The sequence below is a fragment of the Vulpes lagopus genome, chromosome X, assembly GCF_018345385.1.
Source record: "Vulpes lagopus strain Blue_001 chromosome X, ASM1834538v1, whole genome shotgun sequence".
NCBI lineage: Eukaryota > Metazoa > Chordata > Mammalia > Carnivora > Canidae > Vulpes > Vulpes lagopus.
Window position 1 is genome coordinate 29,779,970 of NC_054848.1, and position 27,868 is coordinate 29,807,837.

The 27,868-nt window shown below is 40.4% G+C and overlaps 1 protein-coding gene across 1 annotated transcript in view; it reads right to left on the minus strand.

The window, feature by feature from the left end:
• TMEM47 (transmembrane protein 47) overlaps positions 1–23,740 on the minus strand; it is a 30,397-nt gene extending 6,657 nt beyond the window's left edge. The window contains exons 1-2 of the mRNA XM_041741268.1: positions 23,363–23,740; positions 6,756–6,896 (exon numbers count right to left, since the gene is read on the minus strand). Of these exons, the coding sequence (XP_041597202.1) occupies positions 6,756–6,896; positions 23,363–23,588 (367 nt within the window). The 5' untranslated portion in view covers positions 23,589–23,740. The remainder of the gene's footprint in view (positions 1–6,755; positions 6,897–23,362) is intronic.
• Positions 23,741–27,868: the final 4,128 nt, after the last annotated feature.

Consider the following 27,868-nt stretch of genomic DNA (forward strand, 5'->3'; position numbering starts at 1 on the left):
CAGAACTCAAGAAAACATTATCACACTTATATTTCTACTTTACCACCGATCAATGAAACATAATAGACATTGGCTGCAGAGGCAACATAAGTAAAGTCGTGTAGCCTTTTAGAATTTGAAGGGAATTTGAAGTTCATTTTATACCTCTCTCCACTTTTTTGAAAAGAGGCAACAAAACTACTAACCATGAAATTGCATGGATAGAGGCATGACAAGAACTTAGAGGTACTAATTTTTGTCTTATGTGTAGTTTTCTTTAGGAGGATATTTTTCAGTGCTTTCAATGTTGAAACATTGAAAACATTCAATATTGAAATATTCAATATTTTCTTTGTAGGGGATAGTTCAACATTTATTGGACGTTGACTCTGTGGTAGGTGGAAGGGATGAGACAGAACATAGCCCTTGACCTGTCATATTTCATACTCTATGGTGAAAACTGACTCGTAGATAATTACAAATGAATGTGTTCAACAGTAATAGCAGAAGCATGTTCACTGATCCATTCATTACATGTTTACTGAACTCCAATATTCCAAACACCATTTCTGCCTGGAGAAAGAAGGGAGGGCTTCAGAGAGGAAGCACCACTTGAACTGGTTCTTGAAGGATAGAAGGACTTGGTCAGAAGACAAAAATGAAAAGACCTCTGGGAAAAAGCAGCAGCTTGTAGAGAGTTTAGCAGTATTAAGAGGGTGTAACCTATAGAAAATTCACATGGTTGGAATAAAGGGTACATTCACATGGAAATGTTTGGCTCACACTCTAAAAGGCGTAGTGTGCCATAAAAATGAGACTGGTTTCTACAGGGAGACATCTCAGAGCTTACTTTAATTGTAGATCCTGTTGGTGCTCTATCCATTTGCTTTCATCTTCATCACTCCGATATATGTCAGCCTGACTTCCAGCTGTCAGCAGCGCCTGCACTTCTGCACCTGACTTTTCCTCTGGCCACTAAAGCTACTTTGCCTGACTGTGGGGCAGGACTGGTGCTCTGGAACATTAACACTGTTGTCTCCCCAGCATTCCCTCAGCCCTCAACGATGACTCTCAGAACTCGGTTTCCAAATACCCAGTTCCCTAGTCCTTCCATTGAAATAACTTTGAGGTGTGTGTTGTAAGCTGGTTTCCAGAATTTTTCCAGGAAGTTTAAGGTCTTTATTGCCTACCTTCCCTTCTCTCACTTTCTGTATCCCTTCTTTTGACTCCCAGATTAAGTACTTGTACTGACTTCCTTGTCTTAATCTGCCTCTGGGAAAACCAAAGGGATGAGTGGCAAGACCCAATGTTATTTCAGAGCTACACCTCATGTGTTTGTGCGCAAGACAGACTATAAACAGGAAGGAGACGAGAGAAGGGAGGCCCCTAGGACACCAGTCAATGCAATGGCTACCTGTGTGCAGTGAGGACTAAGGTGACACCAGCAGGAAAGACACTGCACAGAGGATGAAAAGAGGATGCACTTCACTCAGTAGCTGAATTCTAGGAAAGGGAAAGGAAGGAGTCATGTAGATATTTTAAGTCAGATATTACCATTGAAAGAAAGTAGGGGAAGTTCAAATCTGGGAACAGAGATGTTCCACTTACAGAAGAGTTATGCCCTTGACTAAAGCAGTAATGGGGGCTCGTGAAAAGCTACAGACTGAGAAGATAATTTAGAGATAGAATTGATAGGACTTGCCAGTCAAGTCTCTAAATATGGAATTTACAAAAAGAAAATGGTAATTTGGAGAAAAAAACATTTGCCCATGAAGGATTAAATGAAGCGATCTTCTTTTCCTTTTTCTTTTTGAAGATTTTATTTGAGAGAGAGCGAGCGAGAGAGAGCGAGCCCACGGGCAGGGGGAGGGGCAGAGGGAGAGGGAGAAGCAGACTCCCCACTGAATGCCAGAGCCCTGTGTGACGTGAGGCTCATGACCTGAGCGAGAGGCAGATGCTTAACCGACTCAGGCACCCAGGTGCCTCCTTTTCCTTTTTAAATTTAATCTGCAACTACCAAGAGTTATAGTACATATGAAATTATCAGTATTGATACCATAAATTGTTCTAGCCAAAGGGTAGTTCGATACTGATAAAAATCTGTGAATAGAACTCCTTTTCAAGGGACACCTGAGCAGCTCAGTGGTTGAGCGTCTGCCTTCGGCTCAGGGCATGATCCCGGGGTCCTGGAATCAAGTCCCGCATCGTGCTCCCAGAGGGGAGGCTGCTTCTCTCTCTGCCTAGGTCTCTGCCTCTCTGTGTCTCTCATGAATAAATAAAATCTTTATTTAAAAAAAACCTCCTTTTCAGTATGAAATCTAAGTTGGACACTGGTTTTCCTGCAAAATCTAGACTCAAAATACTTCCAGCCACCTCACTGTACAACAGGATGGTGAGAAGGGCTGCAAAACGCAAGCCTCTAATCAAAGATAGCTCAGAGGTGAAGTTGCAGGATCCTGGGGAGAAAAAAAAAATCACCATTCTATGCAAACATTCATTTACAGAAAGATTTTTGCAGATAGAACACAAAGGAAATATCATTAATAAAATTAGGGGGATTCTGTTATTTAAAATCTGAATTATAAGACTGAGAATCTTCTGCAATTTTTATTAAAGGCATTTAAAAAATGGAAACAATCATCCTAAGTCCCAGTGCGGCATAAAAAAGATCTGCAAAACCAGATGATAAAAGAGGACCCAGAGAGAGGCAGCCCTTTTAATTTCATCAAGTTTTTAGGGAGAACTAGATGCCAGTTATAATCCCATCATCTATTACCTATCATTGTCAGTTACACAATAAGAAATATGCTATAGTCATGTGTATTGGAAACATGCACACTTTCATGATAGGCAATGATTCAGTCATGCTGTACTGATCAATGTGTGGTCTTCATGACATCTCAAATTGCTTACTACCTTCAAGTGTTGCCCTCAAGAGGTGGAATAACGAGCTACAGGATGGACTCCCAACTGCAGTACACAGTTGGCAGCTGAATTCAAAATTCAAGGCTGATTCTGGTCTTGTTTTTTCCGGTGTTATACACACCCAAGTAAAGAGGAGTTGAAACCCTGGCTCTGCAACTTATTAGTTGGATAACCCTAGAAAATCACTTAACCTTCTTGAACCTATTTCTTCATTGATAATATGGGGAAAATAAATACCCAATCTTAAAATTGCTATATTAGAGATAGTATATGTGAAGTGTCTAGCAGTGTTACACATGGTAGGTGCTCAACTGATTATTGTCCACATTATTACAAATAATATGTTATTCTGAAGTCCAAACTTCTATAATCAGTGAGTGAGAGAGTTGTGAGACAGTGTTTTAGATGGGCTGCAGTGATGACTCGCTCTTAACAACTAATCAGGCAGGTGACAAGCCCACACTAAATTAGGGACTTCAGAGAAAAAGGGAAGATGAAAAACCTTTAAGATACATTTGGCTGTCTTTATGACAGCCGGTTAGTCATCAGCTTTTAGTAAATACCCTTGGGGTATATAATCTAACACCAAGGCAATATAGCTACATACTAGAGGTACCCTACATGTATTCATTAAATAAGTGAAGGAAAACATGAATAAATGAAAAAAATCATTTTTGTAACTATTACTTTTATGAGCTGTTTTGGTTTGAGCTTTGTGTTCACATAAAACTTGCTGTTTTGTAAACTGCAAAAAGATAAATGATTTACGAAAAATTGAATTATAGTTATTTACATGCCTGCTTTTCCCTGTCAAATTATAAGCCATACACCTTAGTTATTTTTCCATCATTCATTCAACTATCTACTGAGCACCTCATTGTACCAGGCATAGCACATGGTACTGAATTAATTATGTAGTCCTGTGTAGAGATGTTTCCAAGTGGTAGTGCTGTGTTTGTTTTGATTTTATGTACCGTATGTTTCAGCAGAAGAAAGTATTATTTATTTGCTGAGATAGATAACATTCTCTGTGTGAGCACCAAGATAAGGCTTGGTATTATTTGAAAAAAACATTTTGAGAAAAGAGGAGAAACACAGACCATTTTCAAGCAGACCGAGATGAGCAAGAAGGGGAAATGGCCCAAATACATATTTACAAAGAATCACTAAACTGAATTACAAGTGAGACAAGCCAACCAAGAGAATAAGTATGTTTACTATGAAGCAAAACAAAATAAACAGCCATGATTTTCACTAGCATTGTATCAAGTGGGCAGATTTTCCAAATTTGTTAATCTTACGCTCAAATCAATAATGGATTATTATGTGTAATGAGTATCTTTTCTAGAAATCAGCTTCAGGTAACTCTTTAATCGTTTTTCAGATGGGAGAGAGAAACCTTTTCATGACACATTTCAAATAACCAGTAAGTTTTACCTTGCTTATATGCAGTGTGAACACTAAACTAATGGTTATTTCAAAAAAAGCTTCCATAAGCACAGTGTCAAAGAGAATGAGTAAAATTAAATCACAGCACATGTACATTTTTAAAATTCAACAGTATAATGCTTGCTTTAGGTCTCAGTAGGTAAAATATGAATATATGAATATTGCTGTAGGGATTCTTTTCATTATTTTAGAATTTACTAATACTTGTACTAGCTAGAGCTAAATCAAAATCTTTATTTTGACCAAATCCATTACCTTTAACTTATGTTCATTTACGATATGTTTTCTGTTACAACCAGTACTTATTTTCACATTTTCATAAATTTTGCTATACTTGGGAAAACATACAGAGCTTTTTAGGAAAGAACTAGAAACTCCTATCTTTCTAAGCATGTTTATAATAGCTGCAATAGAAAATGAATTTCTTTATAGATTCTGCATATGCTATTATGTGGTAAGTTAAAGTCTAAATGAGATAGTAACTAGGTAGCACAATAATATTGGATATTTATAAGAGAATATCTTAAGAGTACCTGTAACTCTCCTAAAATCAGGAATATCTGAGTCTTCTAAAATTTTTCAGAACATAATTCCAGTTTTAAAGAATGGTATGCCATTCCAAAATAATTTATCAAGAAATTCTACCACAATTATCTAATCACTATGTTAATAAATCCTAGCTGCAAAGACAAATGTATATTAAAATTAAAATATCTAAGTTATTTCATCCTAAGGATAGAAAGATACGTGATAAATCCATGAACCAAGATATAAACTAGAAAACTGTGATGGAATCTTTAGGAGAATCTTCATATTGTACTAAATGATTCACAATAGAGGTCTTTATTATACAGAAGATCAACAAAAAAATGATAGTGTGGCCACTGCTCAAGACTTCAAAATATTTTTTGTAATACGGTTCTCTACTCTATTAGAAAGTAACTGTGGTGCTATTTAGCTAGTCTTCTGGGTCTCTTAATGCAATGTTCTGTCTGTAAGAGGTACCTAATAAACAGCTGAATGAATGAATGAATGAGTCAGTAGTGAATGAGCCACTAGTTCAAAAGTCAGTAGGCTCCTGGCCCCGGCTCTGCTGGTAACTACTATGCAATCTTGAGCAAGTCACTTAAGAGATCTGAATTAGATGTACTTCTAGATTCCTTCAGCCCTCTGGACCTTTGTTTTTATGACACCTACATTCTGATCAGTCTTTGTGGATATAAAAAATGAATACAAACAGCAGGGGGCAGCAGAATACTTCTGATCTTCTATTTTTAGATCAAACTATCCTTCAAACCCTGAGAAACTTCATCTGTTCCCATCTTTAAACAGCTTTAGAAAAAAATCCGTCTAACAGCCGAGATGGTTCTGTCAGTGTCTCCATTATTGACAGTCACAGGGGCTTATTTTGCAGTCTTCAAATCAGATGTAACTGACGGGAAATTGAAGGCACTACAAGAATATTTCAGTTTGAATAAAAAAGAACAATATATTCAAGGCTATTCTTATAAATGAAAATTAAAACACATAAAGTAATGTGCTGAGTTTTTAGTCTTGTAAACCCTCTTTCTAAATACTTCCCCGATTTTAGCAAAAGCTCCACCTTACCTTGCTTGATATTTTCATCCAGGCTGTGCCTTATAGAATAATGGTTGTTAAATTACTAACTATGCCGCTGACCACATGCAACTGAATTGTCTGATGCTTCGAGTTCTAGATGATCATTTTTCATTATAAGCATGTTTGTTTCCACACAGATTTACCCCTTTAAGGCTGTGTATATTGGAATTTTTTCCAGTTTCAGGTCAGAAAAAAATAACGTTGCCTTAAGAGCACCACAGGGGCAGTAAAAGGGCTGGGGGGAAGCTAAATGTAAAGAAAGACTGTTGGTAAATATACCTGCAGCAATTTGTAAGGCAATAGCCCTGTCAAGAACTATTACTTATCCATGTTTTAGTTAGAAGTTTAAAAACTGCCACTGTGCAGGGCGCCTAGGTGGCTTAGTCAGTTATGCATCTGCCTTCAGCTCGGGTCAGGGTCTCAGGTCCTGGTCTCCAGGTCCTGGAATCGAGTCCCGTATCAGGCTCCCTGCTCAGTGGGAGTGGGAGGGCTTGCTTCTCCCTCTCCCTCTGCCAGCAGCTCTGCCTACTTGTGCTCTGTCAAAAAAGTAAATAAAATCTTAAAAAAAAAAAAAAACTGCCACTGTGCTCCATGAAATACTTAACACACTGAAAACTAGTAATATGACAAACCCTTAGTCAATTTACCTTAAGATATAACAAAAGCCTCTCCATTTGTATATAATGCAGCAACCACATGCTGCTTTTGCATGAGAACGGAGGGATGGTAGAAAGGTTCCTGAAACTTGAATACCAGTGTGAAAATAATAAGTATATATTTACCTGCTGCAAAAAGCATGACAGCAACAGGTCTGTAGAAGCGCCTTCGAGATCCCACGCAGATAGAAATCAAACCCACCAGGAATGCAATAAGAATGATGGCAGCACCGCCCAAGAGTAAAGCCAGAGTAGCAATCTGCCAATCTGGAAGGAAAAAAAAAAAAAAGTATTGCTTTTAAGCAGGCAGTCTTCAAAGAATCAACAGAATGATGTTCAGCAGCCTGTGTCTAGCTGCAGCTAAATACATGTGATCTTACTGCATGCTAAGCACCGAAATTTTTTTGCAACAAAAATTTGTATAAATGTCCTTATTCAGGGAAGTCTCTTATGCTAAGCTCAGCAGCGTTTTTAGACCAGGGATTTGCCATGCTTTCCGAAGACTCTTATTAAGCCCATATGGTAAATGTGGTGTCCTTTCCATAACCTATTTTCATTATTATTTATTGCTTTTTCTATTGAGCTATGAAGTTTACAAATCTTAAATATGAAAGTCAAAAACATGATGAAATTTTATATATATTCGTACCCCCATCCAGATTAAGATCTAGAACATTCTCTCCACCAGAGTTCCCTCATGCCCCTCCCCAGCCAATAATGATCCTCCCACCCAGGCTAGTAATGGTCAGCTATCAACATGGATTCATTTTTGCATGTTCTTAAACTTTATGTAAACGGCATGAACTCTTTTGTGTCCAGCTTTTAAGTCTGTGATATGGATTTTGTGTCTGGCTTTTAGGTCTCTGATATCCACCCATGTTGTTGTGTGGCAGTAACACATTCTTTCATCCCCACCCCCCCACCCCCGTCCTTTCTTGTAAAGCCTTCTTTCTCCATACCAAAACAAAAAGAAAGAAAAGAAAAACCAAGTTTTTATTTGCCTGTCTCTTCCTCTCTCTTCCTCCCCTTCTCTAGAACAATTCCCCCAGCAAAGTGGCATCAGGAGAATCTGCTGCTGTTTGTCTTTCCCTCCTTTCATTTCATTCTAATCTCACTGTGGTATTTACCACAGAGATGGTTTGTGAAAGTAAGTATTCCCAGGGAGCCAGAATGTACTCTAAATAGCCACTGGGCCCCTTTCTTCATTCATACATGGAAACAGCAAGCATATACTGACCACATGCTATGTACAGGTCTCTGTATGTGGATATTTTGAGTCTCCCATGTACTTAAACATAAACCTCACTGAAGTGCATGTCATTTCTTATAAAAATGTAGAAATAGGGTGACAGAAACTTGGCCCATTTCCCATTCCATAAGAAGAGTAGAATGTTCTCTAAGAAGCAGCAAAGTGAATTTATGAAAGCACTATCCAGGTTAGGAAGCATCACAAAAAAAAAAAAAATGATGCTGTGCAGAACACTCTCCTGTGGGGGTCCTTTGGAAGTCCCAGGCTGCCTCTTCTGACCTTCACTTTAATGTATGTGTAGAAAATGAAAACAGACCTTAATTCATAGTTAAATTGCAATGTAGTCTATCCAAAGTCAAGAACTCATGGTATTTTGATGCTGCACTCTGAAATTATCCCTCCAGAAAGATTCCATAGTGCACTCTTTACCACTGTAGGATAAGGGATGAATGGAAGAACCTACAAAACCCTAGGATTTTCTTCTTTTATTTATATTATGTCTCCGCCTCAAGTGTCCTCTTCCACATTCTTGCTTTCTAATAAATTCTGGATTCAGAATTTAGTTCAGACTGGTTCAGACTGAACCAGAACTCACACTGCATTCAGGAAACAAACAAGAGGAAAACAGAAAAAATCCACACTTTTTAAAATATAAAGGTGAATTGCAAGGAAATGGAGAGTATTTTTTATGCCATCTACTTGTAACAAAGCCATATAACTTCAAACAAAAGTATATCTGGCTTTCAACTAGAGTTTAAAAGGATAGCCATAGTATGGGTTTTTTTTTTTTATTCCATAACAGCATGTAGCTTTGAATTAAAAAAAAAAAAACCAAAAGAATAATCCTTACATTTGGAAGTCTCTAAATTTCTTTGAAAAAGTTTATACAAAGCACAATTATTTTTCACTTTAACATAACAGAAATCCTTCTGAAAACGTTTAAGTTTGAAATTTCTGAATAAGTAAAATTTTCATTGTATCAAAGCGTTTGAGGTACAAAAAAAATACCATCCATTCATCCATCAAATTCTTTAAGAGAGCCTATGCTGAATACTTTTTAGTTGGACCATTATTTTTATAAAATGATTACTACTTTTAGCAACTCTCTCCAAATTATTTCAATAAGAATTTTTAAAAAATCAATTTTAAGTCTAGACACAAGTAAATATTGACTTATTTAAAAAAATAACTTAAAAGATAGCTTTATTTTCTAATAAGCTCTTTCACACAGCCCAATATAAATGCATAAAATGCCACACACTTTGACTATTTCCACTTTAAATCCAAAATAAAAAAAGGATTTTTGATTGCTTTTCTCCATTTAAATATCCTCAAAGAATAGCTAAAATACATGTGTTTGTTTGCATTTTGTAAAAACAAACTAAGGCAGACAAACTGGGCAAAATTTCCCTATAAAGGGCCAAAGGGTATTTTCAGTTTTATGGGTCATGGTCATGGGTGCTGCAACTACTCAACCTCTGCTGTGTGGTGTGAAAACAGCCATAGACAACATGTAAATGAATGAGCATGTCTATGTCCCAAACTTTATCTACAAAAACAGGTGATGGACTGGTTTTAACCCTCCAGCTAAAATTTACTGACCCATGGTCTGTACTTTATGTACCACTTAGAAATGTTGAACTTTTTTCTAGGTAAAGGTGTCTCAGGAAATAATTATTTCATAATAAAGTCAAGTTGATAAATGAGTTATATAGGAGTTATATAGGAGTTAATTGGATGCTTATCCAATTTGGCAATCAAAAAGTACAAAAAAAACGGGATGCCTGGGTGGCTCAGTGGTTGAGCGTCTGCCTTTGGATCAGGGCGTGATCCTGAGTCCAGGGAGCGAGGAACCTGCTTCTCCCTCTGTCTATGTCTCCGCCTCTCTCTCTGTCTCTCATGAATAAATAAAACCTTTTTTTTAAAAAAAAAAAAAAAAAAGGACAAAAAAACCCAAATCTCACAAAATGTTGAACTTCCTTAAAATACTCTCTTTCATATGGAAGACCAATAAAGTGCAGTAAGAGCCACCAGAATAATACTTACTAAAAGGGACTAGAAGCTAATTAGGAAGGGAATGTCTTATGGCACAGTAAGTGGTTCTAAAAAGTAAGTGGATACAACTGATTCTGATCCCCACCCTCCCTACCCCCACTTTTTAAAATATTTATTTGAGAGGAGGCAGGGCAGAGGAAGAGACACTCTCAAGTGGACTCCACGATGGGCACAGAGCCTACCTTGGGGCTCCACCTCATGACCCTGAGATCACTACCTGAGCCAAAAGCAAGAGTCAGTCACTCAACCAACTGTGCCACCTGGGTGCCTCCTTATTTTCTTCTTAAGGTCCTGTATTTATTTTTAGTACTGAGGGTTGTGGCTAATGAGAAAGTCCTCCTAGACATAAAGTCAAAAAGGCATGTGACCAGTATCACACCATCCTATTGCTACCCTTCCCTTTGGTCCTGAACCATAGATAATGCCTGTTCATACACAGAAGCCATTTCATTTTACAGGAGCCTAGAACTGGGCCATGTCTGCCATTGTCCCGGCCAGAAGTTCAGGGCTTGGACTGAAGTTCAGAGCCCATATCTCCGGTAGACAGTGCCAAGTTTTGAGATTGTTGTCATTTCGTCTATTTGGAATGATTCACTCAGGCAGGTTACCCAGGACCAAAGCTTTAACATGCTGATCGGTTGATCATCAATCAGGAAGCGAGAAAAGTGGTTCGATAAGGCTACCATCGTCAGTGAGACGCAGGGCACTCTTCACGGTTCAGCACTAGGTACTCTGAAGCTGAGAACAGTCTTGTGGCATGGTGCTTCTTTCAGTTAACAAGCAGAATCCATTCCTGTCCGAATATTGGGGCCCGCCTGCCTTAGAGGTGAGCTAAAGTCAGTGACTATGTAGATTGGCCTGATACCATTTCCTCTTTCTTGCTGAACAAGACTAGAACAAGACTAGAATATGGAGAAATTTCAAAAAGTGAAAAATAGTTTTATAGATATCTAGTGATGGCCATTAAAATAATTTATGCTGGGCTTCATGTATACACACATACTTACTTACCTACCAAATGTAGATTTAACAAAATATACGTAGACAATGTTTTGTTATATACTGTAGAACTTGAACAATTTTACAGTAATATTATAATAAATGACCAAACAACTTGTCTGGCTTTTCCATCAGAAGGTTTGCATATCACAAATACTCGCTATCCCACATTCACTGTTTGCAAAACAAATTAAAATGTCATAAAATTCTCAATTTTCAGGCCCATTTCTTAAAAAAATCATCTATTTTAAGTTCCCATAATTGGTTAATTTCTACATCAATCTTAGTCCCACAATTTTATAGCCCTCACAGTATTTAGTCAGATGAAGTGTTAAGAGCCCTTAGAGATTTATTACTCTGCATTAGTTTTACACATTTCTATAAATGATAAACTGACACCGTAGTGGAGCAGTGAACATAAACCAGCTCTGTGGAACATCAAGGGCCACAGTGCTATTTTACAAATTGCAGTGCTCTGCACAATTAAAACTGGTCATTGTTCAATGTCAGGCCAGTTGATCTGAAATCTGAGTTTGGTTTCCAAGAGCTCAGAAAACAAGTGATAATCAGGTTTGATGAAAAAATGCACATCGTTGGTCCATGAACCAGTAAGGGCTCAAATGGGCAGAGAAGAATGTTTCAAATCTGGAACTCAAACCTGAAATGAGGCTGCCATAGTATCTGTCAACTTCTGCTGAGGAGTCTAGCAGTCCTCACCTCATCTGCAGTTTCCCTTTCCATGCTTTCGCTGACCCACGGCCCAACGCAGTTCAGTCTGGAAGCAGAGGATACTCCTCCTGATGGATCATCAGAAGGTCAATAGTAGTAGCCAAAGGCTACATCCCAATGCCTGTATCATTCACCTCACTTCGTCTCATCGTACAAGCCTTTTATCTCACATCATCCCAAGAAGGATGAGTACAGCACAATACAATTTTCTGAGAGAGAGATCACATTTACCTAGCTTTTATTATAGTATATTGTTATAACTCTTCAATTTTATAATCTTAGTTATTATTGTTGCTCTCTTACTATGCCTAATTTAAAAATGAAACTTTATCACAGGTATATGTGAATAAGAAAAAACAGTGTGTGTGTGTGTGTGTGTCTGTGTGTATGTGTGTGTGTGTATGTGTGTGTAGGGTTCAGTATTACCCACAGTTCCGGGGGTGTTGGAATGCATCCCTCACAGATAGTATGAGGGGGACAACTGTTTTGGGGCAAAACTGACACAATGACACACAGATGGCACTGAATGTGCACCTGTGTAAGCCAAGGCTCAAGGTTTAAGTGTGTGCTTCTCTGCTAGTGCTTTCTCTAAAAAAAAAAAAAAAAAAAAGGAAAAAGGTAACAGGAATGAATATATATATAATGTTATACTTCCCCCTGCAGCTACAGAATCAAAATTGGGCAGTCCTTATGCCAGAACATCAAGTCCAGCATTAATATGCAACTCAGGAACTAAATTCAAGCCCTCTTTCAAGGTATCTTTATTAGCTGGCGCCAGAGTTTCCAATGTCTATAAATGCTTTAGTATTCTGCAGAATTGTGCTGACTGACTTTACAGTCTAATACATGAGACTGGTCTGAAATTGCCACTGCATTATGAAAATTCTATGAGCCACATTATAGTTGCCAAATTGGAGAATTCACATTCCTTTAGGGAATTCGTGGTCAAAATTTCCTTCCAATTTCCAGGAAAGCAAAAATCTTAATGACAATACACTTTCCGCACTTTTGAACCAAGGTGAAATGCACCACACCAGTGCCCAAAGCTTTCCTCCACCCATCTTATTTCAAAATCTTTAACTTGTCAAACGCTGGCTAATTTATTTACCCCAGTAGGTATTGTTTATACTCTGAAATTAGTTCTACTGTATATAAATCCCTGAGCACACAATTGCCACTTCTAAGAAATTAGATAAAATTAAAAAGCAACAAAGAAACAGATTTTTAACCTTATAAATTCAACTATCACAGTTTGGGTAGGTAGGATTTTCCTAAACGTATTTTAATGTTTTAATACAGGAGTATCACTGTTCTAGAATTCTCATCACAAACTGAAATACTGATTTTTAAATAACTTTTATAATCACATTCAAATTTGCCACTTTTATTTTCATCTTTGAGTTCCCTAAAATACAGTTATGTTAACCAAAATGATATCTATAACTGTAATCAAAATCGTTTACTGTTCCACCTTGAAGAGATTTCCTATCATCTTGACATTACCTCACAGGTCATCCATAAATCCTCCTTAACTCACCCACGTAAGCTGGATCTTTTCACTCATCCCCAGCAAACTTTCAGTTCTTCTAAATACATTTATTCACTTGTAGGGCATATGTATACCAAAACACTTAAATTTGTTTTAATTATATTGGTGAGAACTCAGAAAGCGAACTCACTATTGCCAATTTCCTTTTATTATCAGGAATGGGAAATACTGGGGTAGTTTATATTTGTCGAGGGGAAAACGAGCTCCAGTTACAGAAAAACACTTCAAACCCAAATTCTCCAACACAGCCATCTCTTCACAAAAGACCATGTCTTTTTCCTATCTCATCTTATTAGAAATTATGACATTTAATTATTTTCATCAATTGTAATTTAGATATTTGAGATGGATGCTATATACTTCCGAGTTTGGACAGTAAGTCCGTATCCTCATGTATGAAGAATGAATCAAAATAGCGTTATTTTTTTAAAAAAACTGCAAAAAAAAAGTGTTATTTTTTGTAAAGGGATGGTAACTATAGACTTAACAGCCAAAATATTCCCAGAGGTATCAAATGATTCACTTCACTTTTTAAGTCTGCATGTGTCAAACGAAGTTGAAAACCTAAACCATTACTGAGGGAGTTTAAACTTTGTTTTCTTGACTAAGTTGCATTCCGACCTAAATCCGTCAGTGTTGCATTAATTTCCACTATTCCATGAGATGCAGACACAAACAAAGTCAGGCAAGAGAAGAATTCCGATTCTTATTTCAATAATTAAAAGGATCATGTCTTTTCAAGCAACAAATATCAAATCTAACACTCTTCATGGGCAAAGAGTTAAGGCAAAAAATTATATCTTTTACAAAATGACAATATAGACACTGTACGCTGTGTTGCACAAAGTGAAATGGAATATTAGAGAAGCACTTACCTTAGATATCCACGTTAGTCAAGTTGCAATGATACAACTTAGAGTCCTACTCTTCAGGCCAATTTATGGATAAAAAAAATGTGTTAAGAGTTTAGTGCCAATGTGATTTTAAGCAGATACAAGACCCTAGGTAACCATGCAAATTAGATGTGACAACTCTAATGACCAAAGTGCAGGTCAATTTTGCCAAAATTCTGGTTGTCCAAAAGTACTGGCCAGGTTGCTGATTTTTCAATCCATGACAATTTCATTTAAGACTTTTGAGTTCTTTTGTGTTGGTGTTAGGATACACATCTCTTTAACAAATCAAGGGTCATTTTAGCTGCTTCACAGAATTCTATCTCAGAAAATTTGGTGAAAATGCAATTTATCATCTAAATACCATAGCATCTGGTATCTTTCCCGCCAAATCAGACCATTATGTACAGTGCTTAGCAATGAGCCCTGCTATTAAAGCATGTTGCAGAACGTAGAGCACACACACAAAAAAGATATACCATCACTGCTAATGACTGCCGTTTCTTACCCTGTACTATGTTAGCAAGATTTCATTAGCATTTGATGGTAACTAATATTATATAACGAGTACAGGCATATCTCAGTAAGAATTTCTAATCATAGTATTTCCATAAAGTTGTAATGAGTTTGTTACACTGAACATCATCTCTTCCCTACTCTTAAGAAAAAACCTAAGGTTACAATTTAGAAAACTTGATTATCTGGAAAAGCGGGAAGAAGAAAACCTACACCAGGACTAGGAGTGGGTGACCTTCCTCTAAGCAACTAAAAATCTTCTGTGACAGGTTTACAGTTGCTAATAATAATCAAAAAGTAGATGGAATCCAGCCAGCCAGTCACCCACGATTCGTATTAAGATACCCTCTTAGTAAATATGGGAGGGATAAAACCGGTAGGACAGCAGTCCCGTTAGCAAACTTCTTTGGATATCTTTCATCCCCTGCAGAATTTAACCTTCTATTTCCTCCTTTACATTACTTTGTACATTTATATTATTTCGTTGTTTAAAAGCAGGTGTTTCATTCATCACCTTGCTGTCACCACCTAGCACAGTGCTGGCACACAAACTAACTGTCCCAAGATAAGGCCTACTCCTTGCTATGAAGTTAATGAATACGTTTTTAATGAAGTTAACTCTTTGGGTACATGTAAGAAGACAGGAAAAGGGAAAGATAATTTCTCTAAGTCACCTAGTGGTGCTAGAAATAGACACCGGGTTGCATTCAGAAAGCACTAGGGCAATATTTTGATGAACTTTTGGTTGAGGGACCTTAAAACATGAGAGCAATAAAACCCCCTTTGATGGAAATTTGAGTTCTTTTGTGGGTATGTCCTTTTACACATTGAGGATATGGCACTCATGTGCCCCAAATTCTACGTTTTAACACCTTTTTGCTAATAAACATATATTTTGAAAAGAGAATCAATAGGTAACATTATGTGGAAACATGGCTCATTAAGCAATCATTTAAAATCTCCCAACAAGGTGCCTGGGTGGCTCAGTTGGTTAAGCATCTGCCTTCAGCTCAGGTCATGATCCCAGGGTCCTGGGATCAAGTCCGGAATTGGGCTCCCTGCTCAGCGGGGTGTCTGCTTATCCCTCTGCCCATCTCCTCCCTGCTCATGATCTCTCTCTCTCTCTCTCTTCCTCTCTCTCGCACGGGCTCATATATGGATAAAATCTTAAAAAGATTTTTTTTAAATCTCCCAACAGTTAATATAAGCTGATAGAGACAAAAATGATCTAGGTATTTTTGTCTTTTTTTTCTTTTGTAGATTTGTTTTGTTTTTTAATAGGAGTCTTTGGTGGCAAAGGCAAGAAGACTACAATAGAATAGAAAATTGATGGTCTACTAGTGTCTCAAAATCCCACATAAATACATAAATAAAAAAGGGCAAGGAAAGATGTTCTTGTCTAATTTTTAAGGGAGATTATCCAATACTTTGAAAAGACTGGTAAGATTTAACTGTCAGTGTCTTTGACATAAAAGGATGAAATTCTGTTTAGGGAAAAATCAGTCTCTTTTGATAAATAAATGTATCTTTTTAAAAATAAAGCCAGGATGCAGTAATTACTCGATCTAGTGAAATTTATATTCATTTAATCAATTTAAGAAACTCACATGGCTGCCTTCCACATACTTTTGCAATTATGATTCAACCTAAAATTAAACAGATGTTTTAAAGCATCCTTTCATGGCAAAACTTGAAGAAATGTTGTTGATTTTTAAGGACTAGTCATGCCAACAATGTAAATTTGATGACAAGAAACATCTAAAATTTCACGGACTTACCGACAGAGGAGTCTATCTGAAGACCTTAAATTCTATGTGAAATCAAATTTTGGATGATTATAAAAACTAGACATCTATTTCATGTGTGGCGCTTTATCTCTGCATCCAAAGTTCCATACCTGAGAGTATTCAACAAACTTTCAAACACCAAAAGATAGTTAGTTACCTGCAATATGACAGGAAAGTCTGAAAATGCACCCTGCAAAAATACTACAGCGAAGTTCAATCCCTACTGAGTCACTACCATTGCATCTTCCTCATTCTTTCCTATCCATGTAAGAAATTGGATGGGGCACGAATACTTTTAAAATCTTTAAAATCTTTTCTACTTCAAATGCTATTATTCTGCAATTCAACACACAAATGTCAGGAAAAGAATTATGTTATTAGGGACCCCTGGGTGGCTCAGCGGTTGAGTGCCTGTCTTCTACTCAGGGCGTGATCCCGCAGTCCTGGGATCAAGTTCCACATCGGGCTCCCTGCATGGAGCCTGCTTCTCCCTCTGCCTGTGTCTCTGCCTCTCTCTGTATCTCTCACGAATAAATAAATAAAATCTTAAAAAAAGAATTACGTTATTAAAACAAGGGAAAAACAAGCAAACAAGAAACAATTCTGCAACTCCAACACCTTTCTGTGCTACAAAACTTGGCTCCTGTCTGAAATTTTAACATTTTAGGGTTCGTATACAAAGCATCTATTGCATCAGACTCCTACAAAACTTTCTTTTAAAAAAAAAAAGACACTAAAATTTTATCAGCAACATGAAGTAGCAGATTATACTCCAGATTCTTAATCAGTCTGAGCCTTGGTCATTTGAGACTCTAAACCAAAATGGCTTAAGGTCACCTAGCTAAGAGAGAGGTAAAAGGTCTCTCTTTGTAGAGAGGTTAGTTTTTTGAGTTCATTTGATTCCAAATCCAAGGTAACCCCATACAAGTGACCAATCGTTAAAGCCATGTATCGAGGGCAGTTTTTGCCCTAGCCAAATTTTACTTTGATAATTGACTCAAAGTTTTTATTTTTTAAAAAGATTTTATGTATTTATTCATGAGATACACAGAGAAAGAAGCAGAGACACAGGCAGAGGAAGAAGCAGGCTCTTCACATGGAGTCCTGACAGGGATTCACACCCTGAGCCAACCACTGAGCCACCCAGGCATGCCTCACATTTTTTTTTTTTTTTATTCAAAGTTCTTAAGAAAGAAGCTGTGTGAGTTGTCTTTGTTCTTCAGAGGCAATAAAGTAAGAATGCAGATTGGCAGTTAGACTCCAGCATCAGACTATATGCCTCAAAAGTAGCCCAACAGCATCTCCCATCCTGCATGTTCTTTCCATAATGGGACCTTGCTGTTGTTCCATTAAGAGGTGGCTTCCAACTTTCCTCCCCTGGAATCTGGGCTGCCATATGGCTCCTCTGTGACTTTCCAGGCTAGTTACGACAGAGCTTGATTCTCTAAGGACCCTAATTCTGGGGAAAACCACTTATCCTGTAGTAAGTTTGACTATCCTGGAGCCACCGTGCTAGTAAGGCCAGCGGAGTCTGGTTTCCCAGCCATTTCCACCAAGGTGCCAAACCCAGTGAAACTACTTGGAAGATCCTGCAGTTCCAGATGTTCCAGTCCTCAACCATTCCATTATGTCCCACCCTTAGCTGTGTCCCCAAACATCCTGGAGCATCAGATATACCATCCTCATTATGCCCTATCTGAATTCTTGACCCACAGAAGTCATGAGTATAATAACATGACTGTGGTTTTATAACAATAACTTTTGAGGTGGTCTGTTTCCCAGTATTAGTAACTGGTACTCTCTTGATTAAAATCTGTCTCTACCGCTGACTGAAAACTTGGTAAACTCACAAAAATGCCTGGTCTCTTCAATAACATATAGGGATAACGTTAGCTACCTTGCAAGTTTACTGTGACATTGGGAATAATTGAGATGTCTGCCCTGTAATAGTGCTGACAAAAAAGGTAGCTTTTGGTAATAGTTTTGTGATCATGATCTACCAAGGGCATTGTTAAATGCTTGGTGATGCATGGCAAAGTTTAAATTTGAAACCAACAGCATATCTCATTACTCAATGCAAAGAGTTTACCTTTTAAGGAGGGTGGGGGGAGTCCTCAACTATCAAAAAACAAACCACCTCACTTTGGGCTTGTTTTTCTGAATATATAATAAGGAAGGAGCACAACCCTAAGGAGCAGATACTTTTTATATATTTAATCTTAATGCCAAACCATCTGAAGCCATTAAACTGTATGAGGTCACATGATTGGTAAGTGGCCAAGTTCAGGGCAGGTTGAATCTAAAGCCTCGTGTATTCTCCGCCACACTACTCTGCCCTCCTACAAGATTAAATTACAATTTAGCATCGTCCATATAAAAAAATTACTGTGGTATTTAGGTAATGTTTTCCAGGAACTTATTTTGAAGCATCTACAATCCTTTTCACTAAATATCTAGTTTTACTAGATTTACCTTTGGTTTCACTAAATGGTCTTACCATTAACAGAAACTTGAAAGAAATTCCTAAAATATATTCCTGACAGCAGGCAAAATCTATGCTTGAGATACACTTTTGTTTTGGTTTTATTGTGAAATGTTTTATGAAAGGCCAGGCTACTCACACACCCATCAAATCCCTTTGCTGACAAAGACTGATCTAAATGGTTCCCTGGAGATTACAATCATTCTATAAATGTGAGCAAAAGAGGAATTATATCTGCCCACAAATTAAAACGTCCTTTGTAAAAGTCAATCTTGGGAGCTTGGAAATCTTAGGAGATGCTAAAAGAAAATGATCGTGAAGATTGTGAAATAAGTTATACTTGGCTTTCTCTGGTTTATTGAGAAAGTTTTGGTGCCGAGTGCTACGCTTTGTGTACTTTTTCCACCCACCTATGCTGTGTAGGTTAAATAAAACTGCATTTGTTCTACTTCTATTCTTTTTCAGGAAGCCAAAAGAGGGTCTGTCATGACCTCCAGGCTTGCAGAGCTATTTGTAAACACACATCAGTACCAACTCATTTCAAGCAACAAGCTGAACCTTCCCAGTATAAATCACATTGTGAGGTTTCCCAGAGAAATTCTGTTTCTCAATGAAGGTATGGATTCAAAATATGCACAGAGGATATACATCTGAATTCAGAAGCACTAAACCTCAGATTTTCTAAGATTTGCAGTTGTCTTACCTAGACCAAACTACCTGTTTGGTTTATCCTAAACTAAGACCTAACGTGGGTTTTCTTATAATGCCTTTTAAAGTGGAATTTTTGGCTAGTTCTAGGAAAATAAGCTACATATAAAGCACTCTTAAGAGAACGTCTTGTCGACTGAAAATAATAATATTCACCTGTTATTAGCATACGGTGCGCACTGCCATTTCAAAACTGCCAGTGACTCATGTTACAAATGAAGCTATTTTTAGGACAGTGCACGAATGATGTTAACAAAATTCCTTGAAAAAGCCATTATTTGATCAAGTATTTCATGGATGGAAAAGATGGATAGATTTTGTGGAGGGCAAGATGGATAAATGCACTTTTTATATCCTAAAATGACTCTTAGTTAAACGTGTTCATTTGGCCATCTGCAGGTCCTTGCTTTTCGCTTAGTCAATAAATCACATAGACATCAAAAAAAGGAATCTGCCTTACATGAAATAGCTACATATTGATAAACTGTAAAGAAGAAACATCAAACCACCCTAGAGGTTACACAGCATATTTGATGTCAAGTTTAGGGCATCAGCATTCTGTATCTGCTTGAGCAATCCTATTTGCACTAAGAATTCTTTTGTAATGGCTATGAAATCCTAACAACTATATTCTAAACAAAAGTTATGAAAAGTAAGTGTGAGTAAGCAAAAGCCAAAAACATTACTACCATTAAAAAATATGATTAGAGATTTATTAAAAGGCTGCCAAAATCAGTAGTGGGGAAAACTATCCTTAGAAATTCTGTGGCCGGCAGCCATGAGTACTACCTATTCAAAACTTCCTAAGAAGCACACCTTATTATTATTTTTTGTTTCCACCGTGAATGGCAGTCTATTAGCTGTTTTGCCCATTTGTCCTTTTGGAAAACTTAGAGCTTTAGATGAATGCCTGGACTGTCCCCCTACACTGAATTGGGACACCAGAGAAAAGCATTACAGTTGACTGACACCCGGATTACTGGTTCGTACTAGAAGTGCTGACGCAACCTTCAATACACCAGGACACAAAAGGCATGGTTCTGCTTTTGCTTAAAACCACAGAACGGGCTATATGCCGCAAACGACGTATTTGATACCAAAATTAAAATGCAGCTTTAAAAATAATGGCTATGGGGAAAGTTTCCGTAGGAACTGGGCCTAAGTAGGACATATTGCCGTCAGTAGAAACATTCCTGAATTTCCCTTCTGTAAATACAAGCTTGCCTCTTCATAGCAGTTTTAATTCTAATTAAGACAAAGGTTTTTAATTAAGCCCCGAAGATCCTGGTGCAGGGCCTTCAGTAAAACTGTCCTTGGTGGTTCCTCCCAAGGTAATTCATTTCAAGAGACAAGCAAGTGGATCTCTTAAAATCTTCAGAGAAGACATTTCCCTCCCTGCTTTCTGCTCCTCCACTCAGCAAACAGACTGAGAAAAGCTGCCTGCCCTCTGGAACAGGCAAGAAAAGCATTGCTCGTTTCAGTTTAAGCTTCCCTCTTCGTTTCAAAACATTTGTGGATAGAAGCTTCAAGTTCACAGAACATTTTAAGAAAGCACATTTTGTGGAGTGGGGGAGATAGAGCAATTTTCCATATTTTGTTTCCTTTCCTCCTGCACCCCCCCCCCCCACCGCCTTGGAGAGGAAAAATGAACCACTACTACATAAAGAAAGTCAAGAACTTGTTCCAGTTAGCCTCAAACAAAACCATCTCCATGCCTCCCACATCATTTGCTCACCAACTACACTTTTTTTTTTTTCTGGGATGAAAACTATTTTAAGCAAAAGAAAACTGAAGCTGATTTTCAGGAACCCAAATAGAAATAAATGCTGCGGTATGAGTTCCAGCAGAAGGGTAAAACAACGGGCTGTGGTGGGGGGGGGGAGACAATCAGAAACCCATACCTGCCTCCAATTTCTACCTCATAGAGACCTCTTATCACTACATTTGCATTAAGCTTGAGTCTCTCTATTTCCTTGCCTGGAGAGGAGGGGGGGGGGACTGAAATAAATGGGTATGTAGGCAATTAATGAAAGATTAGCAAACACTGCATACTGCTCAACAAACTGGGGCTGGCTTCTCCCCATTCCCCACATTCCTGGCCAAGAGAAAAGGATACGGTCTGAAAAGAAAAGAGGGGTAGAGGCTGGTTTCTCTAACCAATCTGAAAAGTCTTTATGCAATCAGGGGGCTATTATTTCAGGAGACAGGAGAAAGGGGCAAAAGATTCCCGTTGCTAAGGAGACATGCTGAAGCTGGCATTCCTACATAAATTTCCATTTCTATTGGAGAGGGGAAAGAAAAGATATTTTCTCCAAAGTTTATTTGGATCCCCTGGTTACTGAAGAAAGGCATTTTACCAATTTATTTTATCTTTAGTTGTAAACAACCAACCCTGAAAGAATTGAAAGACCTAAATGTTGACCTCCTGCTGCCAACCAGTCCTCTCCACAGTGAATTAAGCAACAAAGGCAAAGCCCCCGTCAATGGGAATTTTGAAGTAAAATCAAAGAAAAAGCCTTTTGTAAACAGAAAATCAAATTTATGGAAGAAACTTAACCAAGTGAACTAATCTTTCTTGAAACAAGAAACCAAACACAAAAGTAAATCAGATTTGTGTGGCATTTGTGCTATTTCAACTTTCTTGGAACTTGAAACGTCTCCAGTAAAGCTTCATAAATAGTCCCAGAGAAGACAAACTGTCACGAAGGAATTTAATCAGTTTCTTAGGGGGTAACGCGTGGGTAAGTGTAAAATCACGGGCAGGTCGTCTTCCTTTATTCCCCTTTCTCTGCACTGACACCAGCAGCTGAAGAATCAGGATTAGCAAGGAAAGGGGTTTTTACTGCAAGAAATCGGAAGTTGGCCGATTTCTGCTAACGGCGTTAAGTGGGGCGCAGGGCAAGGCAACTGGGGGTCAAGGAGAGAGTAAGCCCCCAGCCGGGGCTCGGCAGCCCCAGTGACTACCTTCTTCTCCACCCTCCACCCCGTCCATCTGCAGCTTCCAGTGCGAGCTGAATAAGCCACAACTTTCCCGGCGTCTGCGAGTAAGTAGCTGACGGAGGAGAGAGGAGATCTCGGGAGAGGGAGAGAAAGGGCAACTCACAACCAGCGACGTGTCACCAAAAAAGGAAAGGAAATTACTCCTGTCTCTCTTCCAATTCTCCATACCCCTCAAAAATTTAAGGGAATAAAAGCCAAACCGAAACTCCCCAGGGAAACCCGAGACCAAGTGGAGTAGAGCTGCCAGAAACGTGGGCACTAAGAGGTAAAGTCAGGCAAACTGCTCCTTGAGAGAGGAGCGAGAAGAGAGCGGGGAAGCCGGGGCAGAGAAGGCGCGCGCGGCGTCCTGGCGTCCCGGTCCTGGCGCAGTTGGGGCGGTTTCGCTTGTCCTTTTCAACGAGAGAGAGCGTGGAAGGCGCTGCCTGTTCAACACGACCCCACGGCTCTCGCCTTAAAGGAGACCAATTACCCCAAAGAGCATACGCGTTACTCCAGAGCCCACGGAACGGCCACGGGAGGACGGGGAGGGCGTGGGGCGCCCGTGGCACTGGCCGTGGCGGCCAGGGGCGGCGGGGGGGGGGGGGAGCCGGGGGGGCCGGGCGAGGGGTGCGGATCAGGGGGGCGGCCCTACGTAGCCCAGGGGCCCGCGAAGGGCCAGGACGGGGCGGGGCGGCCCCGGGCGGGTCGGGGACGCGGCAGGGGTGGGGGCGAGAGCGCGGGGCGGTCCCGGGCGGGAGGCAGGGGTCGCGGCGCGCCGGGCCCTCACCGCTGCTGAGCGTGGACTCGCAGTGCCAGATGTCCAAGCTGGCGGGTTTCCGGCAGGACTCCCACAGGGACAGGTAGTACTGGTGGTCGGCCGTGACCCAGGCCGGGCTCAGCACGGCCCCCAGGTCCAGGCACAGCGCCAGGAAGATGCACACCAGCCCCACCAGCTTCAGCGGCGTCAGCACCGACACGCGCACCTCCTCCATGCCGCTGCCCGCCGAAGCCATGCCCCGGGCGCCGCAGCCGCGCGCCCCGCCGCCGGAGGCGAGGTCGCCAGGCGGGTCCGCAGAGCCGGGAGCCCGACCTCCTCTGGAGGGGACCGCCGGGGCCGCCGCGCGCCGCGAAGGTGGGTCTGCGGGAGCTCCCGGCCGCGCTGGGGGGTCTTGGGCAGCCGCAGCGACGCCGAGCCCGCCGCGGACCTTCGCCGCCAGCCCCGCGCCGCGCTCTGCCGGCGCCCGCTCCGCCCCGGCGCGGCTCAGCTAGCTCCGCCCCGGCCCCGCCCCGGGCTGCGGGAGGCGGTGCCGAGCGGGGAGGGGCGGCGGGTCCGCACCCGGGCGGCGTCAAGCTCCGGTCCCCGCTCCCGGCGCGAGAAGCTAGCGCGCGCCCCGCCCCGTGCCAGTGCGCGAAACGGGTCCCTCTTTTCTGATGGCCGTGCGCGGGGCGCGCCGACGACTTGTCTCCTCCACAGCGCCCGACAAGCGCCTCGCCCAGAGCGAGCCCTTCGCCCCGGACCGTCTGCGCGGGGCGGTTCCTTGTACAGCTTGGTCTCCGGCCCCGCCCCTGGCCCCTCGCGCTCCGGGGTCGCCTCACTTCCCACCCCCTCCCTCCGCGGTCACGTGGGCCTCCTTTTCTTAGCGAGCCTGGGTGGGTCCTTTTCTGGAAGGCGTCAGCTGTGGATTCATAGGTTTCTTGGGCTGTGGCCGTTAAAGCCAAGAGCGGGACTCTTGCTGTGTCTCTCTGATGTAAGCCCCGCCCCCCGCCCCCCCAGCCAGTTTCTCCTCCCGGGGGATTTGGAGGAAGAAGAGTGACAAAAGGCATAGTCCCCTTTTCAAACCCAGCACACACTTCAGTCTTGGACCTTGGAACCCCGCGGTTTTTCCTATTTCCTAACTTTCCCCCAATCCTGCTATCGCGTCTGTTCTCTGGACTCGCCTCCTTTTGCGCCCCCTATAAAGGGCAATTGCTCAGGGAACGCAAGCGCTAAAATGGGTATGGGAGCTCCTGCAAAATGTGAAGGAATCCTTCCTTGGCTTCTCTGGGGCTCCGTTCTTGGATGCGGCTTGACTAAAACCTTTATTCATTCGGTTTTACGCTGTGCCAAGTGAGATCCGAATTCCTCCCAGGGCATTAACTTATTCTTTGCGCCCCACAAGACCTAGCCCAGAGCCTGACGTAGGAAAAGTGGCATATTTTTAAGTAATTAATCTACACACATTTATGGAGCACCTACTGTGCGCTCCAAGCTGAGGATTCAGCCCGATACAACCTAGCCTCTGTTCTGAAGGAGACTCGCTCTTTTGTTTGTTTGTTTATCTGTGAGGAACAAACGCCCCTCGAAATTGACTTTGTGGTTCTGTAATTGACTAGTGCAGCTTGGGCTTGGCGGGTTCTCTATTGTATCTCTTTGACTACTTTCCACTTTTCCTATAAAAGAAGCAATTTATTGAATAGATCATTGGGGATGGGGATGTTCCCAGATCTTTCACCATCTGGAAAATTTGGTAGAAACCCAAAATACTGGTTCAGATCGGAAGAATGAAAGAAATGCTTTCGCTCTTCTATTGAAACATTGTCCTCGGCACTCTGGGATTTCATACTTTTTGTTGATAACAATTTTTTTTTTTCCTGTAAGCACATCTTTCCATAGAGCGGACGGCATTTTGACCGAAGCAGTATTTTGAATGGAAGAAACCATCGAGTTAGCGTCAAAATGACTTGAGAATAAGAGTCAATCCAATGTGAAATAAAAACCCGTGGTTTTCTTACACTTGGAAATTAGGAAATTGGCAACTTCCCCTTACCTCTCAATTGTGCTATGTACCGTCCTTACAAAGGAATGCTAGACCAGGCTGAGCTCCTTAACCTCTAACTTCCAGTAAGTTTCTTGGTCTAAGACCTTTCAAGCAGAAAGAAGCCTCAAGCTTCTCTATGAAAACAAATGAAACACTGAAAAAGTAAAAACCAGGATGATTAACAGGGATGTGATATTTTTCCCTTACCTGGACTTTTTTTAGAAAAGATTTTATTTATTTATTTGAGAGAGAGAAAGGAGCAGGGAGGAGGGAGAAGCAGGCTCCTCGCTGAGCAGAGAGCTCTGGCTGGGACTTGGTCCCAGAATCCGGGATCCTGACCTAAGTTGAAGGCAGACGCTTAACTGACTGAGCCACCCAGGTGCCCTCTTTTACCTGGATTTATGCTCATGGGTTTATAATGTACATTTGAAAATAATATCTAAGAAAATTTCCTGACTTTGCCTCACAGTTATAAAGACATCTTTTTTCTCCAAATTCTATAACCTGCCCTTTAATAAGTTTTATTTCCAGTCAGCGAATTATTTTTCCTTATCTTTGTTTCCTGTGATTTGAGATTCCTTCCTTCTCTCCTTCTACCCTAGCTGCTCCGCTCAGCCCCTCCAACACACACTCATTTTGCTTCGTTTTTCTGGCTTGTTTTCAACTGCTTACTCGAATGAACACATCTTAATTTGTCCTACCTACAAAATTGTCTCTGTACTGTCTCCAAAATTAGAAAAATAAGCCATTTTAACCACAAACACCCAAATTCTCTGGAAATATTCCATTCCTTTGTTAATCATTTTTAGAATTTGTACAACATAATACAGATCTACCATCCTTACTCCTCGCTTTTAAAATATGAAAAGCTCTCAAGATAGAGTATTTTGTTGTTGTTTTCATAAGTTCGTAGCAAACTCATTTGGTGGAAAAAAACAATTCCAGACTGATGTGAGGCTATTTATGGTTTTGGTTTATTCCCACCTAGCATAAGTAAATATGCAGCCACAGAACCTATTGGGTATTGTCTAAATTTACAGCATGTGCACCAGAGTATCCTTAAAAAATCTGAAGAAGTCTGAATTCCTCAACATTGATTATAATGTAATATATCAATAATCTGGTTAAAATCTTACCGTAACAGAAAAGAAAAATTCCTAAGAACACTACATTTAATGAATTATCTCTAGATATGACTTCTTTCAAAATTTTATTTAGGAAATGGTGAACTTACATTTACCCTAAAGATGGAAAAAGTTTCATGGAGGATTCCAACAATCAGTAAACACTAAATGAAAACTACAAAAAAAATAAGTCAACTGACTGGAAGTAGGATAGGAGGTGACAACTAAGGAGTGTGTGTGTGTGTGTGTGTGTGTGTTTGTGTGTGTGTGTGTGTGTGTGTATGTGTAGGAGAGAGGTAGAAATGAAGCTTGAAATGAACTTATATCTGAGAAATGATATGAACCAACACTGAACAGTGAAGAAAGAGTTCCTAGCTCGAAAGAATTTATTTGAAATCTCTTAGAAGAATGACTTTGTTGGCCCTGTATTATATAGTGTTACTCCAAAGCCGGAGGCCTGCTCTTTCACCTGAACCTAGCCTGGAACACCATGGCACTGTAGTCACCCCTCGCCCTCAGCTTCAGGGGGGCCAAGGCTGGAGGCCCTAACTCTATCTATCCCACGGTAGAAGAACTCCATGAAAATTGGAGTCACAGAACTGCAATGTGTGACTTTGTGTGAGACGTATAGCCAGGGAAAGGCAGGGAGGAGTCGTTCCCTAGACCCTGAAGAAAAAGAAAAGATGAACCCCTTGCTTGAATCAGGCCAGAAAAATGGGGCAGTGATGTGAGAGATGAGGTCAGATGGAAGAGATTGGGAAGTTCATCAGAAAAATAGAAAAGTGTCGTGGTGGGAGGTAAAGGGTATGGAAGAGATGGGGAGGAGGAGCACATTCCAGACTTTGAATGTGTCTTAAGAGAATAAAGAGGAGTAAATGTCACGTCATCTGCTCACAGTCTATCCGCAAAGGCACATCTCTGCATTTGCTTGGCATTTGAAATGTACAACTACTAAAGTGCAGCTACCAAGGCTCTTTCAGCACTGGGATCACATCCAGATGCCTACTGGTTAGACCTGTTTGCTCCTAGAGAAGAAGAAATAGAAAGGAGGGGGAAAGTGATGAAGCAGTCATTACAAGATTAAAAATACACACCAACTGTTTTTCCAGTGTCATGGATGCTAATGTTGGCAAAATATTTTAAAAATCAGAAACAAAGGGTGCATCTGTGGTTTATTCATTTTACTCTAAATCCATTCTTGACTTCCATGCCAGAAGGATTCTGTTGGGAGTGAAACTATGATATAATGAGGCCCGCCTGCTCTTTATGATAATTAATAAGGTCCAAGAGAGTTCCAGGTTATATGGTGTATTCTGCATTGCATGACTGAGATTTCTTCTTGCGTTGCGGTGAAGTTCTTGGCTTAGCGTT